Here is a 19539-nt window from a genome sequence, read left to right as displayed (position 1 = left end):
CATACCATGCATAAATTTTATAAGCCTAGGGGGAATGGAAAATCTCAATTCCTCCATGCCTGATGACAGAGGTGGGTTTTAAGGAGCTTACGAAAGGCAAGGAGGGTGGGGGCAACTCTGATATCTGGGGGGAGTTGGTTCCAAAGGGTCGGGGCCGCCACAGAGAAGGCTCCTCCCCTGGGTCCCGTCAAATGACATTGTTTAGTTGACGGGACCCGGAGAACGCCAACTCTGTGAGACCTAACTGGTCGCTGGGATTCGTGCGGCAGAAGGCGGTCCCAGAGATATTCTGGTCCGATGCCATGAAGGGCTTTATAGGTCATAACCAAACCTTTACAGGCAAGAAAAATCTAATAAATAAACAAATAAATAAACACATTACCGTGAGTGGTGTTATCACTAATCTTGGACAGGCACCCAAGTATTCATAGGCATAGGTATATTGTGATAAAGCCATTCTTGCCACACAGTTATCTAAATCGAGGTCCCAATAATAGCGCAGCTGTCTTTGCCAGTCAAAATTGTCCACAGAATCCACCTTGCCAAATAATAGAAAACATTTATAAGATTTTTTTAGAATGGTAAATCTACACATATTCGTCAAACAAAATTAATGTACCTTTTGTTGTACAAGTTCTGTAACAATGTCTCTTGCATGTACGTCAATAGTAATCAGTGCTGTTATGATATTTCGGTGAATTTTGGGAAGGTTGCCACGGACTAGTGAAGCCAATGCATTTAGTCTCTGTGAAATGAAAGCAAAATATAATGCCTTGAGTTAACATAAAGCCTTGCACTGAAAAGACAGGAATAGATTAAATTGAAGAATGGTTCTGAAAGTTCAGAAGTTGGTGTGGTAGAAATGCCCAGTAATGTTTAAATGATAAAATTGGAACAATGAAACTAGATGCAATCTCCAGCATAAGATATGTCAGTCTGAATTCTGTTTTGTTTTCTGTATACAGGTTGTGCTGACCATATCTCAACTCATGTGGTCTCATGATCTCACTCAGTGTTTAGAAGAAGATCATGATCATTTAGTTGCTTTGAAAATGAGAATTTTGAAGTCATTATTCAATATCAAATGATATTGAATCCAAAAAATCATAGGAATTTTCTTGAATATTTTCATAGAATAGAATAGAATAGAATAGAATAGAACTCTTTATTGGCCAGGTGTTATTGGACACACAAGGAATTTGTCATTGGTGCATATGCTTTCAGTGTACATAAAAGAAAAGATACATTTGTCAAGAATTGTGAGGTACAACATGTAATGATTGTCATAGGGTACAAATAAGCATGAACAAATGATATTGAATAAAAAAAATTATAGGAACTTGAATATTTTCATCAGCAATGAAGATTACTGCCATATTTTATATTGTTTCAGGGATGTCCGTGAAACAGGATATACACATAGTCATCCATCCAAGAACCTCTCAGCTATGTGAAATATACTAGGCATTTCAGACTAAAATGACTTATGCTTTATATAAAAAGGTATCATCCACAATAATTATTTTGATTTTAAAATATTTCTACATTTTACATTTATAAAGTATAGAATAACACAAATACGTTAAAAAAAATAAAAGATACTGAATACTCACATCAAAATTCTCATTTTCAAACTCTTCCAAAGCAACTAAATGATCATGATCTTCTCCTTCTAAACACTGAGTGAGATCACGACACCACATGAGCTGAGAAATGGTCAGCACAACCTATAAAGAAAACAAAACAGAATTCAGACAGACATATCTTGTGCTGGAAATGACATCTAATTTCATTGTTCTGATTTTATCATTTAAGCAATACTGGTATTTCTACCACATCAAACTTCTGAACTTTCAGAACCATTCTTCAATCATCTCAGTACAGTAGACTTATTACCTCACTGATCTTTACCACTGATCTGAATGCTTCTGAACTTGGTTCAGTATAAGCCACTACATCTATTAACAGCATTCCTAGGAACACATAATATTTATTTGGTTGATTTCAATCTTAAAATTGGGAATATCCCGAGAACTCAACTATTGCCAAGGAACAATATACTGAATTCCTAAGATAAAAAAATAAGATGCTTGTGAACTTCAAGCCATTAAAGGGTGTGGTTACCTGAGAAGGATGTCCAGCGGTAACCCACTCTGTTCTTTCTCTGGTTTGATAATCTGCAATGGCAGCTTTGCTCAGTCGTCTAAGGGAAGTAAACATTGCTTCTTCAACTTTACCGAGCCACTCTTCAACATTTCCTCTGGCCTTAAGTCCTTTTCCCAAGCCAACCTAAAAAGGCAAACTTTCTATTCACTGTGAGGTTTAACGTCCCCCCACCCCCAGAATTCTTATCACTCTTTTCCCTCAGCTAGTGCAAGGCAGGAAAACTCCAGCAAATATGACTTATTACAAAATTATTAATGATATAAGTCATATTCATGCAGCACAAAAATGGAAAAAAGCTTAAAAAGTTATTTGTACAAAGGTTTTAGTTTCTTTTTAAATATTCTCCATTCCAAGTACAGTGATCCCTCGAGTTTCGCGATCTCGATCTTCGCGAAACGCTATATCGCGATTTTTAAAAAAATATTAATTTAAAAAAACCCACTTCCGGGTTTGGCTTCGGGAGTCAGCTGGGAAGCGGCGCGGCTGTTTTAAAAGGTCGCAGCCGGCCTGGGGGGCTTCCCAGCACCCCCCTGAACCCCCAACCCGGGTTCGGGGGATGCTGGGAAGCCCCCCAGGCCGGCTGCGACCTTTTAAAACAGCCGCGCCACTTCCCAGCTGAGTCCTGAAGCCAAACGCCAAAGGCGAACTTCCGCGTTTGGCTTCAGGACTCAGCTGGGAAGCGGCGCGGCTGTTTTAAAAGGTCGCAGCTGGCCTGGGGGGCTTCCCAGCACCCCCCCGAACCCCCAACCTGGGTTTTCCCGGCCGCCCACACAAAGGGGAAACCCCGGCTCCTCGCTGATGCCCGCCGCTCGCCCGCCCGCCAGCAAGAGGGGGAAGACCCAGGGAAGGTTCCTTTGGCCGCCCAGCAGCTGATCTGCTCGGTAGCGCAGCAGCAGCGAGGAGCCGAATCGGGGTTTCCCCTTTGCGTGGGCGGCGGGGAACGCAAACTCCACCATCTACGCATGCGCGGCCATAGAAAAAAGGGCGCGCATGCGCAGATGGTGTTTTTACTTCCGCAACCCTACATCGCGAAAAATCGATTATCGCGAGGGGTCTTGGAACGGAACCCTCGCGATAATAGAGGGATCACTGTATGACTTATTAAAATAACTGATTCAGAAATATTCAGGCATCTAATCCCAAAATCCCAAATCCAGTATGAGGTTTTACCAGAAAAAGAGTTTATTTTAAAAAGATGGAATCTTGAAGAATCTGTTTCATTTACGTTCACTGGTATATGAATAGTTACAATTCTTGCCTATGGAAAAACTAAAAAAGATACTAAATCTTACACTATACAGCAGTACCTCTAGATACGAGCTGCTCCACATGCGAGTATTCCAAGATACGAGCCACGAGGGGAGAGAAATTTATTTTCGAGAACTGAGCTCAAATTCGGGATACGAGCCGAGCGTCCACTAGGTGGCGCAAGAATCCTTGCTTCTGGTTATCTCAGAGGGGAAAAACAAAGTCTAAAGCCATTTGTTCCAGATACAAGTTGTTCAACATACAAGCTCCCTTCTGGAACGAATTAAACTCGTATCTAGAGGTACTACTCTACAGTGATTTTGTATATACAGAAATATAGCCTTCCATCCATCCACTCTTTATAGTGCTCTTGAAACGTATCTTTTGGTGAATTATCTTATTTATAATTATAACGGGCATAGACATTTTCCTAGAAATTTTCCTAAAATTCTTTTTAAAATGCTTACCCTTTCACCTTCGGGGGACAGCATTGCTAGAATATCGTTTGTGAGAACTTTTTCTTCTCCCTCAGCTGGTGCCATGTAGGCAAACTCAAGTTTGGAAATGGAATCAAAACATTTCCTTAAATGAGGCTGAACTGCTTGAGGATTGCGAGTTTGGGCCAATATTTCCAAGAGCTCGTCATTCGATAAAAAGTAGAATCTGAGATAGCATTAAAAAGTTGTAAAATGCAAATTTAAATACATATGAAGCCTACTTAACGTTTTATAAAATACATTTTATAATTATAATTATTAGTCTTTCTAAAGTTGGGAGGACTTAACACTTCCAATGAACAAAAATTAAAAAGAACTGGGTGGATCATTTCAGGCAGCATTACTGACTTTAGCTTATGAAAATATTTCAGTAGTACGTACTTTTATTTAAATATACAGAATGGTGTGAGATGGCCTTTAGGCATCTAATTAAATTCCCTGTTTGCAACGAGTATCATTTTAAATAAATAAAAAAGTCAATGATTATCCTAAACTGAACTAATTAACTCCTAATTACTTTCAATGGAAGTAAATTAACTCTTTCATTTAAATCAATGAAATTCAATTTATGTAATCTTTGCCAGGATTGTATTCCTGGCTAATAAAGGATAAAGCAACAGAACAGATGACTTAATTATCTTCTTACTGATTCTTAACTAACCTTGGGAAAATGACTCTCTTGGATTCCAAATAGGCCTCCAGACATTTCTGAATCTGATCGAGAAGAGCATTATTATTCTGAAAGGTCTCTAAAAGGCCTGTGTCAGAGAAAAACAATGGATAAAAGTGTAAAATGAAAACAGGTACTGTCTGGAGATGAATCTTAGCATATGCCTACAATTCATGTTATCCTATAAGATGAAGTTTTTTGAAATATATTAGACAAAAGCAGAATAAGTATTAATTTAATATGTGATGTGGACAACTTTTAAATCCTACTTAGGTGAGGTGAGTCTAACATATAAGGAGTGGCTGTGGGTTCTGCCTCCCAAGGACAATCCCATCTGTCCGTCCATTACTCTGGGGGGGGGGGGAATTACTGACCCCCTCAGAGAGAGTCCGCAACTTGGGCGTCCTCCTCGATCCACAGCTCACATTAGAAAACCATCTCTCAGCTGTGGCAAGGGGGGTGTTTGCCCAGGTTCGCCTGGTGCACCAGTTGCGGCCCTATCTGGACCGGGACTCATTGCTCACAGTCACTCATGCCCTCATCACCTCGAGGTTCGACTACTGTAATGCTCTCTACATGGGGCTACCTTTGAAAAGTGTTCGGAAACTTCAGATCGTGCAGAATGCAGCTGCGAGAGCAGTCATGGGCTTACCCAGGTATGCCCATGTTTCACCATCACTCCGCAGTCTGCATTGGCTGCCGATCAGTTTCCGGTCACAATTCAAAGTGTTGGTTATGACCTTTAAAGCCCTTCATGGCATCGGACCAGAATATCTCCGAGACCGCCTCCTGCCGCACGAATCCCAGCGACCGATTAGGTCCCACAGAGTGGGCCTCCTCCGGGTCCCGTCAACTAAACAATGTCGGTTGGCGGGCCCCAGGGGGAGAGCCTTCTCTGTGGCGGCACCGACTCTCTGGAACCAACTCCCCCCGGAGATCAGAACTGCCCCTACTCTTCCTGCCTTCCGTAAACTCCTCAAAACCCACCTTTGCCGTCAGGCATGGGGGAACTAAACATCTCCCCCTGGGCACATTTAATTTATACATGGTATGCCTGTGTGTGTGTCTGTTAGTATATGGGGTTTTTTAAATCTTTAAATATTTTAATTAATTGAATTATTTATGATTTGTTTTACACTTGTTGTGAGCCGCCCCGAGTCTTCGGAGAGGGGCGGCATACAAATCCAAATAATAAATAAAATAAAATAAATAAATAAATAAATAAATAAATAAACAAACAAACATGCACGAAATGCTTTTATTCATTGAATGTGGTCCTGAGAGTATTTTTTCCTCAGATTTCCCCCCCCCCCAGAAATTCAGAAATGTAAGGAGTTGTGTTTATATTAGATAAATTTCTGAGTAGATATAGTGAATGATTAGGTCCCACAGAGTCGGCCTTCTCCGGGTCCCGTCAACTAAACAATGTCGGATGGCGGGCCCCAGGGGAAGAGCCTTCTCTGTGGCGGCCCCGAGTCTCTGGAACTGCCCCTACCCTCCTTGCCTTTCGTAAACTTCTCAAAACCCACCTTTGTTGTCAGGCATGGGGGAATTGAAACATCTCCCCTGGGCCTATATAATTTATGTATGGTATGTTTGTAGGTATGTCTGCTTAAAAATGGGTTTTTTTAACTATTTTAAATTGTATATTATTAGATTTGTTACAAATTGTTTTATTGTGTTGTGAGCCGCCCCGAGTCCACGGAAAGGGGCGGCATACAAATCTAATAAATAATAATAAAATAGTAATAATAATGTGTGGCTGCCTTTGAATGGAAGGGATACACGGTTTAATACAAGCAGCACATAATTTAGACATACTGTATTATTACCAGGCTGAGTAGCGGCACGGAGAGCATTAGGCAGTCTATTCACTTTCCTCATAACTTCCTTCCAAGACTTATCTACTTGCAAGAACATTTTGGCTTCTGCAGGCAACTGTCTTTGAATATCGGGAGCACTAAAAATGCTTTCTAAATAGAGCCAATTCCTCTGGCATGTCAGCCATTCCTCCTGGAAGAAAGAAAGGTAGATATAAAGATATCAGAAAAATGTTATTCATAACCTTTGGAAATGTTCCTTTCTATTTATGTATAACAAAAATTACACAGGACACTTTACACATATAACTGGGTTTTTTTTCCCTCCACAAATGTATGAGTGTGGATACTGGTTCTCAAGCAAATCTCCCACCAATCAATGTTTATGAATCAATCTATGAAACCCTTTTCAAAATATTTTTACCATGACATTATTTAATATTCCCTGAAATTAGTGCCAATACTTTCTTTATATCTCTTCAAACCTTTAAGAAAGAGGAATCAATGCCACTTGACTGATAAATTAATTTATTTGTTAGATCCTTCAAAAGTACATTCAGTATTTTCACCATATGAAGAGTGGGTTGAAAGATAGTGACTGCTCCAAAGTCTTATCATAGGTAAGAGGACCTGAACCTGGATCTCTTTGAATATAGTTAAATATTTTAAATATGATCTATGAGAACTCGTAAATAAATATAATCTAAAGGATATTCTTGTACAAATTTCCCCTCATGTTAAGCTTGACTCCTTGTGACATTACGAAGGTTTTTTTTGGCAACAACCAGAAACATTTTGCCGTTGCCTTCTTCTAAGTTATAAGTGAGGTTATAGTGTTTCACTTTCCCGGAAACCTCCCATTCAAATTACTAAATGACTCTGACCCAATATAGCTTTTTTGAGATTAGCTAAATGCTGCCAAATGAGCTGTGCCCCAAATGAACTAAGCACTTATTAAATAACATTGTCAACTTGATGTCTTTCTTTTAGGACAAATTTCAAAATGTAGAAGAAAGTGTTTAAAAATGTGGTACGCACCAATGTCTGACTGAATAAAGAGAGCTGCTTCTGCCATTCATCAACTCGTGGCTTGAGAGGGCCTACGTACCGTGAAGAGGCAATCGTTGCTACATTAATAGTACTATCATCTAGAATGACCTTAAAGAAAAAGTAAAACATCCACAGGTTAAGTGAACTTCCAGTGATACACGATAGTTCAGTATTTCTTGTCTCAGGACTCCCCAAATCCTACTTTTAAGAATTATAGCTGACTCCCAAAGACCTTTTGTTTGTATGGGTTATATTTATCAATATTTACCTAAGCCTGTATGGGCATCCTCCACTCCAACTTATGACTGTTATTATGGGCTCAGTGGAGTTCATAAATTGAGGATTACCTCAATTATTGTATCTATTATTGGTTGCAAATATTAATTATTAATATCTATTATTGGTTGCACACCACCTGAACAAAAATAGCTTTGAAAATGGATTTCTCTACATTCTTGTCCACCATCTAGACAAGTTCCAGACAGTTAGCATTGTATAATGTCTTCCCCAGATGCTGGCTTGGATGACAAGGAAGAGCTGGCTCTGAGGGTCTTCATAGTGGGGTAAGGAGGAAAGTCAGAAAGAAGCAAGGAATTCTGTACCCAGGAGAATGGAAAAGAGGAAGGGGAGAGGTCAGGAAATTTGTAAGGGTTGTCAGGGGAGCAGCCAGATGAATGTCTGACTGAAAAGGGGAAAGAAGAGACCCAGCTGGAGCTAAGAGGCTCAGATGATCAGCCAGAAGTGCGGGGAAGAGAAGAGATGCAGCCCTGCAGAATCAATTACCAGGTACGAGGAGAAATTGCCTCCTCCACTGGATCCAGGGCACCCAAGCCGAACAGAGAATGCACAATGGAGGTTGACAAGTCCTACTCACAAGGAGGCATCCTTGCCCCTCCTAATAATCTACACTGGCTGGTAGCTACTTAGCACATCATATGGAGCAAAGCAATGTTGGAGACAACTTATCTGTTTCCTGCTATGCATGTGCTCCAAATTTATGACTTCTGTTTCCCTGATTCTGAACCTGTGGGGTTTTTTTTGCTGGCCTTGTGACTTGTATTTTGGACTTGGGCTTTAGCTTTGTGTACTGTGCTCAGACTTGTATAGGTTAGTTTTGCCATGATCACGACGTTGCTTAAGTTCGGCCTGTAGTTCACGAGAGCAGATGCGTTGAAGTAGAGTTAGATCTGGATCTGAGTTTGTTGTATTTGGCGTTATTTCTGGCGATGGTGTTCATGGTCTTGATGAAATGTTGTTTGGTAGATTCACTTTTGCAGATTATTCTGCAAAATCGGGGAGCCTTTGATCCATCATTGTACCTCAGTACAGGGCCGCTTCTAGTGACCTCTAAGATGTCATATGGGGCAATTGTTTGAGGACCCTGGTTGCGGATTATATTACATACATTTGTTAAATCCGTTTCCCCATTTTCCTCCAGGCCAAATAGGATGGCGTTCTGACCCTTTTGTTCATGCTCCATGGTATCTTTAACTAGGGTGGGGATGTCTGTAGTTGGGTTTGGAGGTCGAGGTTGTGGTGGCCTAGGTGGAGTATAAAGTGGTGGTGTTGGAGTGGTGTAGGGTACTTCTTTTGGTGTTTTAGCGTTTATCAGTTTTTTTCTATGGAGGCAAGCCGTGGATCTATGCTTTTTGTGTATGATTGTTGAGTTTTAGAGACTGCTGTTAGGATTACATCGGACAAATTGCTGAAGGAGTCTGGTTAGGGAGTGCAAGATGGGCAGAAATAGTAGAATGAGGGATTATCTGGAAGAAAAGTGGCAACATGTTTATTTATGTTAAGGCAGGTATGGTGAGCTGATTTTTTGCAGGAGTGACATTTTGTAAATCCTTCTTGTATATCAATAGTGTTGTTGCATATAAAGCAAATGTTATTGAAGTTATCAGAATTATTTACTTGGGGTTTCTTCTTGATTGGCATAGTTGCTGGGGTGAATCTTAATAATCCTGCTGGGTTCCTTTGCAGCCACTAGGGGGAGGGGTTGAAGGTTTTAGATGTGACTGCTAGGTTACTTTACAGCCACCAGGAGGGGTTGGAGCGTCACTGCTAGATGAGTGGTTTTAGGAGTAAGAGCCCAGTCTTTGTTAAGTAATCCACGTATCTTGTATCTCAACTTCAGAGCTTTTTTGTGGATTTGTTCTTTGCCCTCAGTCTTGATGTTGCTGTTGTGGCCCGCCAGCGGAGCTGGTGGCAGACTCAAACAGTGAGGAGATTGTGGAGGAACATGGGCCAGTCCTGAAATGTGGAGAAGGCTCTGAAGAGTGCTCTGTGTTGGAGGCAGAGATGGGGCCATGGCAGTCTGACACTTGTCAGCTGCCTTTGTTATTGGACATGTGTGGGATAGAAGAACAGTTGGAGCCTGTTCCCAGCATGTGCATGCACAGAGCTACCAGGAGAAGGGAACAGCTAAGGATCAGCAAGGGTCGACTCGAGAGTAAAGCCACAGATGGATGGAGAATGGCCCTTCCCATAGGGAATAAAGAGGAGCAAAGGGGCAGGGGAGTTTGCAGGAGACAATTAGTTTGTAATTCTCAGAGACTCCTTGCCAAATTTTGAAGATATCGGCCTGGCAGCTTTCCAAGCCAGATAAGGTCTGTGACTGTAAATTCACCTTGAAAGACTTTGCTGGATGTGAACGAGAAATATTCACAGTAACTTAATGAAAAGGGTTTTTTGTCGGGACAAGGAGTCTGCTTTGTGGTTTGGGGAAGCCTAGGTCAGAACAGTTACTCAGAGCTTGGACTCATTGGGAATTACATTTTTTTTCCATGTGAGCAAGCCCTGTTAGGGACTTTCAAAGCCTCAGTAAAGACTTCAAACCCTCTTGGTGTGGTGTATATGTGAGCAGGACGGGACACACTATAAATACTGGAAGAATTATATGTTTTTTCACTGAGGCTTGGTATGCTTGCCAATAAAATATAAATGGTATTTTATGCGACCAACAGGCCAACAAAAATATTTTTTAAATTTTAATGGTTGATCTCATTGCACGTATGTGGAGTGCAGTAGATTGTTTTCCTAGACCCAACAGGTAGGGAGCACAGCAGCAAGGGAACTGTCCTGTGAGAGAACATAGTAGCCTGCTGATTGAATATTTTACAAGTTTTTGCCAGATTTCTCAATCTGGACAGAATAAATAGTGACAGTTTGCTTTAAAAGCTAATTTACACAAAAATAGTTTCTAACCTGAATGTCATCTGTGCCACCAAGGATGAAAACATCTTTTGAATCACGATGAGGAATTACAATGAATTCTGTTGTTTTCCAGGCATCTTCCACCTGGAAGAAAAATATAATGCAATTCTGAATATAATTTTGACCAAGTAGATGCATTCATACCACATAAGCTTATCAGCAAACGAACAGCATGCACAGCTAACAATATGAATGCCTCCATTTCTGGTTTGTTTACACAATTTATACCCAGTTGCCTGGGATTATTAGTGAACCTGCTAGAAGGGCAACTACAGGCTTCTCCACCACCAACAGATTTGTTTGTTGGTAAAATGGATAATCATACCATGATAAAGGTAAGCTGCTGAACTAATAAATACACAGGTAGTTCTTGAAATGATCCCAATTGAGACCAGAGCATCAGTTACTCAGCAAAGTGGTTGTTCAATGAGTTAGTTACACCTGACTTTACAACCATTTTTTGCAACCTGGTTGTTAAGTGAATGACCACAATTGTTGACTGAATCACATAGTTAAGTGAATCTGGCTTCTCCCATTTACTTTGCTTGTTGGCTGGGAGGGTCGCAAATAGAGAATGTGACCCCAGGATATTGCAATCATGATAAATACATGCAGTTGCCAAGCACTCACATTTTAATCAAGTGGTCACAGGGAAAAGTTGTAAGTACAAGGGCAGGTTGTTTACTTGGAAGAATGTTGTGCTCTTCCCTATGTCGCATTAGAGATTGTTAAAACTCCAAATAAGTTCAATAAATATATTACTGAAGCTTCATTATAACCAATCAATACAATGTACACAGGTTATCTGGAAAGTAAGGTTACAAGGCATGTACCTGGGAATGTTTGCGGGGGATGTTGGTATTACTATCGGCAGCAGGAAGCCAACGGAAGAGAATGAGCAATGCCAGTGGTCAGTAGATCATTGATTGGCATTGTGGGGAAGGTTAGAGATGAGCGTCCTCATTCCATTTCCCTCCAAGTGCGAAGTGCGCGCTGCAATATGCTACCTGAATTTATGTATTTATTTATTTATTCGATTTTTATGCCGCCCTTCTCCTTAGATTCAGGGCGGCTTACAACATGTTAGCAATAGCACTTTTTTAACAGAGCTAGGCTATTGCCCCCACAATCCGGGTCCTCATTTTACCCACCTCGGAAGGATGGAAGGCTGAGTCAACCTTGAGCCGGTGATGAGATTTGAACCACTGACCTTCAGATCTACAAGTCAGCTTCAGTGGCCTGTAGTACAGCACTCTACCTGCTGCGCTACTACCTGAATGCTAAGGGCATGAATGCTGCTGTGATGGGTGCCCAAGATACTTAATAAAGTGCACAAAATTGATAGAGTCAGTGCCACCCAAGAATTTCTTGACCATTTCGAGATTGAAGGCGAGGCTTTTCTCTGTATAGTGACAGGGGATGAAACTTGGGCTCATCACCACACTCCAGATAGCAAACATCAATTAATGCAGTGGCACCATACCCAATCTCCTTCAGTCAAAAAATTCAAAACTCAGCAATTGTCGAGGAAAATCTTGGGTACACTTCGCAGCAACGTTCATGCCCTTAACATTCAGGTAGCATATTACTGCGCATACTTTGCACTTGGAGGGAAACGGAATGAGGACGCTCATCTCTAACCTTCACCACAACACCAGTCGATGATCTACTGACCACTGGCACTGCTCGTTCTCTTCACTGGCTTTCCACTATATCATAGTAATACCAACTTCCCCCGTGAACATTTCCCACAAGAGCTACATGCTTTGTAACCGTACTTTCTGGATAACCCTCGTATTTCAGTCCAAGATTAGAGTTGTTTATATTGTATGAAAAAGTACCTTTTTGAGAATAATTTCCAGAGAAGCTTCTCCTGAAGCTTGTCCAGAAACATCCTGAATCTCCTGAGTATATTCAAAAGCATTGATCTGAGTAAGTCGCTCCAAGGTTAATGGATTTTCCACATCTAGTAATGGTGAACCAACTATTTGTTCCAGAATTGCCCAGTGTCTGGGTTTCAAAAAAGGATTTCTAAGATCTGTGATAACTGGAAGCTGAAAGAATAAAAAGTGTATTAATACAGCTCAATTTACACCATTTTCCTGTTTCAGTGAATAATCCGATTAATCAACAGGCTGTTACAACATAACAATAAATTATGATGTGTTCAATCCAATCTTTAGAGATGATTAGCCCATAACTTTCCAATATTTTAAATACATATTTAAATATAATAAGATTTTATTTTGATTGCTCTATCTTTTTCTTTTGTACCAACATTCATTCACAGATATGGTTTTTTTTAAAAAAATTCTGTGGTATCATAAATAGTTTGCTAATCATGTGAAACACTATTTTTCCTTATTTTTTCAATTTGGTCAATATGAAATGTCCTTCATGCTGGTCCACAGGCCCACCTTCAGTGCATCTGAGCCTCCATGTGCCGTGCATTAACAAAAATCTCTATATCCCACTACTCAAATAGAAAATAATACTCCTTACTTATTCTTCCCATTCCATCTCCTACAGGATCAACCATGTATTTGCCATTATTTGTCCACATAATGCAGGTGCTATAAATCAAAATCTCTTCTAATTGGGTGCTTGATGTAGAATAGTGATAAGGGAAGAGTATTCATTAAAAATGCATAGGCAATCCGTCAACAGGGTAGTTACGTGAACAAAATAGCACTGAACTACACACAGGAAGTTTTCTGAATGGATGCAACTCTACTGTCATAGTACTAAATCTACTAAGCCCTCCTGAGCAATGTTGGAAGAAGAGAAAGAAGAACAGTTCTAAATGACATATTAACAAACAGTAAGATGTGGCAGCTCCATTTATATGACAATGCACAACTGTGCACAACTGCGGAGTGGGGCAATAGAAGAGATTGATTGCAAAAGCTGCAACATCGAAGTTTCGGAAATTAAATTCTGAACCTATCTGCAGGTGTGAAAAACAAGTTGGCATGGCCAGAATCGTTTCTCATATAAAATAAATCTATACATGGATTACAGAAGACACTGAGTTTCCAGATGGCAGAATGCTGATTCCAGCATAATGAATTTCTTCTGCTTTTTCCCACTTTCTCCCTTTTGGTTTCCCCTATACAACAATTATAAGTACATTTTTTTAAAAAAAATCTCTTTGAGGTCTGCATTCTATCCAATGAAGAAAGATGAGATATTTGAGGCTAGTATGAAATACAATTTAGTCTTGGATGTATCAAAAAATATTTTGGTTTGTATTGCTGAAAAACACTACAATGACTAATCCCTTTGCAGATCTTTAAATTATGTGATTCATGGAGAACAAGAATTTTAGAGTTAGATATCTGAATATGCTCTAGGTCACATCCTACTAGCAACTTTACCACGCTACAATAGAACTCTGTTAACTAGCTGTTATGCTATGAATCTGACCTAAAAGAAAAACTAGGGCCAGCAGTTTAACCCAAAATGTATGTAATATTGATTAATTCTTCTACTCATTTCTTGATTTATTCACATTTGATCTTGCTTCACTATTTACTCTGAAAGCTCCTTACTCATCCATATCCTGTCTCTTTAACTCTGAACATAACATTGTAAACATGAATCTGACATGATGAATATTTCTGTACAATTTTATTTCCTTTTAGAAACTTTTCTATTTCATTATCTGTCTCACTTTTTTTAATTTGAAAGTGTTTCTTTATATTACATTTTCAAATGGCTGTTTGTACCTTTTCTTTCATTTTCTCCACCTTCTCCTTGAGTTGTGGGACAACATTATTAGGTGGCAAGCCTTTTTCCAACTGATTCACAAATTTAGCATATTTGGAAACTTGACCATTCAATAATTCTGGATCCAAACTCTCAAATTTAGACTACAAAAATACATAAGTAAAAAGGTATTTGTTAGAAAACTTCCTTAGTATAAGTATTGGGGGTGGGTGGGTTGTTAGATTTTTAATTAGTTAATTGGATTACATTATGTATTGCATATTTTTATATTTTATATTTAAACTTTTCCAGGTTGTTAAATCATTACATTTAGATGGCTAATATTAAATTCCAAAATTCATAATTTACCTCCATCCAGTCTTCCTCAAGTACGGCCCATTCAGAAAGAGAGTCCCACAACAGCTGTTTCAACTTCAACTCTGCACAAACTTCCTCCAAGGTATCAAATCTTGTTACATCCACCTTTCAAGAAACAATTGAAATAACTGAATTATTTGAAGCCCGTATGTTACAAAATATGGAACATATTTTATGAAAATCTACCATACCAAATACCAATACATTGGAAGATGAAAGATCAATCCATTTCAAATAATCCAAATATAAAGCTAATGTTTCTATGATTATTTGCTATAAAATAGAATTATTTAACCAACTAAATCAGGATTTCCGGCTTGCTTTTTAAAAATAAAGCAGCATTCTCAAGATATAAAATTAAATGGTAACTAAGTCTTTCTCCTAGTCAAAAAGCAAAGGAAAGAGAGAAGAATGTGAGACTATAGTAAAGTTTTGTTAGATCCATTACAGCTTGTGCACATATTGTGTTATTAAACCATGCCTCAGAGTAAGAATGTGCAAAAAAACTGAAGCGTAATTTGTTTACTCTACTTGAAATACTGTATAGAAACATTCAGTACTGTCTGCATTTGGACAGGATGAAACTTGAAATGGTTTTCAAGTGAAAATTGAAACAACCTTCTTGTTCACTTGTTTTGCATGTCAAGATCGCAGAAGAGGTAATGTTTCATATTACTTCCATGACTGCAAACTGCAGTCACTGTTGTAGTAATCTTTCTATTTGCAATGCAAAACAATGGTAACACTGGTGTGTAAAACAAATATCAACATAATTTCTGGTAATTAGCTGCCTTCTTTAACTTGTATTTACTTTTTCATTACTTTTTCTGTTCGGTAAGCAAGGTTACTTGCAGACAGCTCATACAAACTTTTAACTACTGACCTATAAGAATTCTAACTTCTATATTAAAAACAAAGCAGTCATTTAACAGATAAGGTGGCATTTGCAAACAGATTTTCTTGCAATGTTCTCAACAGTAGCAGGGAGATAATTGCCTATGGTGCAATAATAGTTAGACAGGGGAAAGATTGAAAAAAAGGGAACTATGTCATGGTACAATGTATTGTAAAACTATTTATCGAATTTATTTGTCACACATTTCACAGTTCAGACAAGGTGTTTTATATTACATACAATACTATGTATTGTAAAACAGTATACTGTATTCTAATGAAAAATATACAGTATGATTGATTTCATAACCTCATGAGATGGATGATTTTTTAAAAAAAGTTTGCACGTGATTGAATTTGTCCAGATGTAATTTAAAACAGATTGATTAGCATGAGACTATTGAGCACTGTATTATAAAAACCAGTGTGACCAAGTGATACAGACTATTTGCTATTGTTTTAATAGAACTATTCTGGAATATGCAGAATTAGAATACGAATCTCATGAAATAAACTAAATAAGGGGTTATTATGAATTTAAGCACTCTTTCCTAATTCTGATTTTATCATTATGAAATTGGTTAGGTTCAAGGAATTCAATATTCTACCATAGAATGGGAATTTGAACCTGGCCCTCTTATTGCAGGCCAGGGTAACCACTCATATAGCACACCATCTATCATAGGACTTGTTTGGTTTTGCAAATCATAATTTAAATATCCATCTACAAACCAAAATGGAATTGTTGACAAATTACCTTGAAGTTTTTCTGATAGGATTTATACTGGAATGCCCGTTTTTGTATTTCATCAAGAATGACCTGCAACTCAGTTAGAACTACTTTTATTTTCTCTTGATCAGCATCTGCGTCCAAAATCTGAGGATCCTATTTAAAAAAAAATCAAAACTCATTTTATAATCAGCTATCATTAAAGTTATATATAAAAGTTGTACACTAGCCATAAAATTAAATTTAGTAAGAGGGCAGTTTCTATTCAGCACACAGTATAAATGCAATTAACTTTTTCTGCTTGATTTAATTCTTGCTACAAAAAACACCAACTGACCAAATTTTCTCTGTTACCAACTGAAAAAAGAGCTAGGCAAGTATTTACTTCAATATCTGATAAAAGAGCAGTTCAATTCAGCAGGAATACATAATAAATGGATAGCTTTCGATGACAACTTTATCACCTGCTTACATGGAGAAGGCAGAACTGGGAAGTCTTTTGCTCATGGACGGCCTTTTTACAAACCAATTAAAAGAAATATATAGAAAATACAACCAGTGTTCCCTCTAATTTTTTGGGGGGGTGGGCGGAAAAGTATAGTGTCTGAGCGGCAGTCCCTTCAGGACTGGGCGGCACAGAAATAATAAATAAAATAAATAAACAAACAAACAAACAAACAACCCACCCTGTTTTGCCTCAGAGAATTTCAAAATAAAATACTGTACTGTGTGTCTATAACAGTGAGCTCATAATAGGGCAACTCTATCAATATCAAAATGCCACTTAAATAGTTGAGCTAGTTTCAAACTAGATTTTGATTTTCTTTCTCTCTTGCTTACTCCCATTCTTTTTCTTTCTGTTTTCCTTCCTCTCTTTTTTCTATCTGTTTCTCTCTCTTCCTCTCTCTCTCCTTCCCTCTCACTCTTTCCCCCTCGGCTTCTGGGCAGGTTTGGAAAACTCGGAGTTGATGATGATTTTTAAGTGAGCGATTGCTCACTGCTCAGCTTAGAGGGAACTATGAACACAACACAATACTAATGGGAGACTTTAATTACCCAGACATCAATTGGAAAACCAACTCAGCACCAAGTGAAAAAACAAAGAGATTCCTAACAAAAGGTGGAAGTGGGAACTAGAGGGACAACCACACTGGATCTAATACTTACAAACAGAGAAGAAATGATAGGAGTAGAAAACTGAAGGGACGTTGGGGGGGAGTGACCACGTCATACTAAAAAATTCAACAAAATGCAAATACAAACAGCTGGATCGAACAACACCAAAGTCCCAGACTTCAGAAAAGCAGACTTCAACAAACTTAGAAATAACCTGGGAGAAATCTCCTGGATGGAAGTCCTAAATGGTAAACCTGCACAAGAAGCTTGGGAGGCCCTGAAAAACATAATTTTAAAAGCCCAGAACAACACAATCCCAATGAAAAACAAAACAAAAACATGAAATCTAAAAAGAAACCAGCATGGCTAAACAAAGACCTCACTGACACACTAAAGGAAAAAAAGACAAATAAAGAAAATGGAAAGAGGGACACAAAACTAAGGCAGAGTTCCAACAAACAGCCAGAATCTGCAAAGAAAAAATAAGGATAGCAAAAGCCCAATGTGAACAAAGTCTTGCAATAAAAGTCAAAGACAATTAAAAATAGTTTCTTCCAACACATAAATAACAACAACAACAAAAATCAAGGAAACAGTCAGAACACTAAAAAGAGAAGACAGCAAAGAAATAACAGACAATAGGGACAAAGCAGAACTGCTCAACACTTATTCTGCATCAGTTTTCACACAAAAAGAAACCACCAACCAACAAACCTGCAACACAGCTGCAAAAACCAGTATTGGAACAGAACTAACTCAACATAAATAAAAACACATAAAGAGACCATCTGATAGAACTCAATAGTACAAATCACCAGGACCAGATGGACTACACCCAGAGTCCTAAAAGAACTGCAGATGTCATTGCAGAACCACTGCTCCACATCTTCCAAAAAGCATGGACTACAGGAGAACTATCAGAAGATTGGAAACGAGCCGACGTAGTCCCCATCTACAAAAAAGGAAAAAAAAAACCCAGGCAACTACAGACCAATCAACCTGACATCAATATCTGGAAAAATACTAGAAAAATAATAAAAAAAACAGCTCTGCCATCACTTGGAAACAAATAAGATAATAACCAACAGCCAACATGGGTTTGTCAGGAACAAATCATGCCAAACCAGTCTCATATCATTTTTTCAACACTGTGACCAAATCAATAGACCAACAAAATGCAGTGGACCTAGTATACTTGGACTTTAGTAAAGCTTTTGATAAAATGGACCACTACCTACTACTCTACAAATTGGAAAAAAGTGGGATAGACTACAACATAATCAGATGGATTAACAGTTGGCTGACCAACTGCACCCAAGGAGTAGTCCTCAACAGATCCAAATCCATATGGAAAGAAGTAAGCAGCAGGGTACTAAAAGATTCAGTCCTAGGACCAGTACTTTTCAAAATATTCATTAATGACCTAGATGAGGGAATATAGGGGGAACTAATCAAATTTACAGATGACACCAAGATGGCGGGTACAGCCAATACCCCAGAGGATAGGCTCAAAATACAGAGGGATCTCGATAGACTAGTACTGTTGGCTCAAATTAGGAGAAGGGCGGCATAAAAATCAAATAAATAAATAAATAAATAAATAAATAAATAAATAAATAAATAAATAAATAAATAAATAAATAAATAAATTTCAATGCAGAGGGGAAAAAATCCTATCTAGGAAGAAAAACCTAACATACACATACAAATTGAGAGAAAATACACTCAATAGCCGCGACTGCGAGAGTGACCTCAGAGTCTTGGTGGATAATCAACTAAATATGAGCAGCAATGTGTAGTGGCGGCTAAAAAACCCAACACAATCTTAAGATGCATCAACAGAGGGATATACTTCAAGACTAGGGAGGTACTAACACTACTTTATAATCCGCTACTTAGACCACACCTAGAGTACTGCATTCAATTTTGGTCACCACACTATTAAAAAATCATTGAAACTCTAGAAAAAGTACAGAAGCGAGCAATGATAAAGGGACTAGAAACCATGGCATATGAGGAAAGGTTACAGGAACTAGGTTTGGATAG

General features: G+C 38.6%; 1 protein-coding gene across 3 annotated transcripts in view; it reads right to left on the bottom strand.

The window, feature by feature from the left end:
- Nucleotides 1–19539, bottom strand: part of DNAH6 (dynein axonemal heavy chain 6) — a 223660-nt gene that overhangs the window by 169675 nt on the left and 34446 nt on the right. For all 3 annotated transcript variants that reach the window (XR_011558276.1, XM_070742321.1, XM_070742322.1), the window contains exons 16-28: nt 16405–16533; nt 14745–14858; nt 14396–14539; nt 12509–12721; nt 10659–10751; nt 7440–7559; nt 6414–6594; nt 4573–4669; nt 3882–4077; nt 2125–2289; nt 1614–1727; nt 620–745; nt 383–538 (exon numbers count right to left, since the gene is read on the bottom strand). Coding sequence is in view for 2 of the 3 variants with exons in the window: in XM_070742321.1 (XP_070598422.1) it covers nt 383–538; nt 620–745; nt 1614–1727; nt 2125–2289; nt 3882–4077; nt 4573–4669; nt 6414–6594; nt 7440–7559; nt 10659–10751; nt 12509–12721; nt 14396–14539; nt 14745–14858; nt 16405–16533 (1848 nt within the window). In the remaining variant the exon portion in view is untranslated. The remainder of the gene's footprint in view (nt 1–382; nt 539–619; nt 746–1613; nt 1728–2124; nt 2290–3881; nt 4078–4572; nt 4670–6413; nt 6595–7439; nt 7560–10658; nt 10752–12508; nt 12722–14395; nt 14540–14744; nt 14859–16404; nt 16534–19539) is intronic.

This window comes from Erythrolamprus reginae, chromosome 2 (assembly GCF_031021105.1).
Source record: "Erythrolamprus reginae isolate rEryReg1 chromosome 2, rEryReg1.hap1, whole genome shotgun sequence".
In the NCBI taxonomy this organism is placed as follows: Eukaryota; Metazoa; Chordata; class Lepidosauria; order Squamata; family Dipsadidae; genus Erythrolamprus; species Erythrolamprus reginae.
This window is presented reverse-complemented; position numbering and strand designations above follow the sequence as displayed.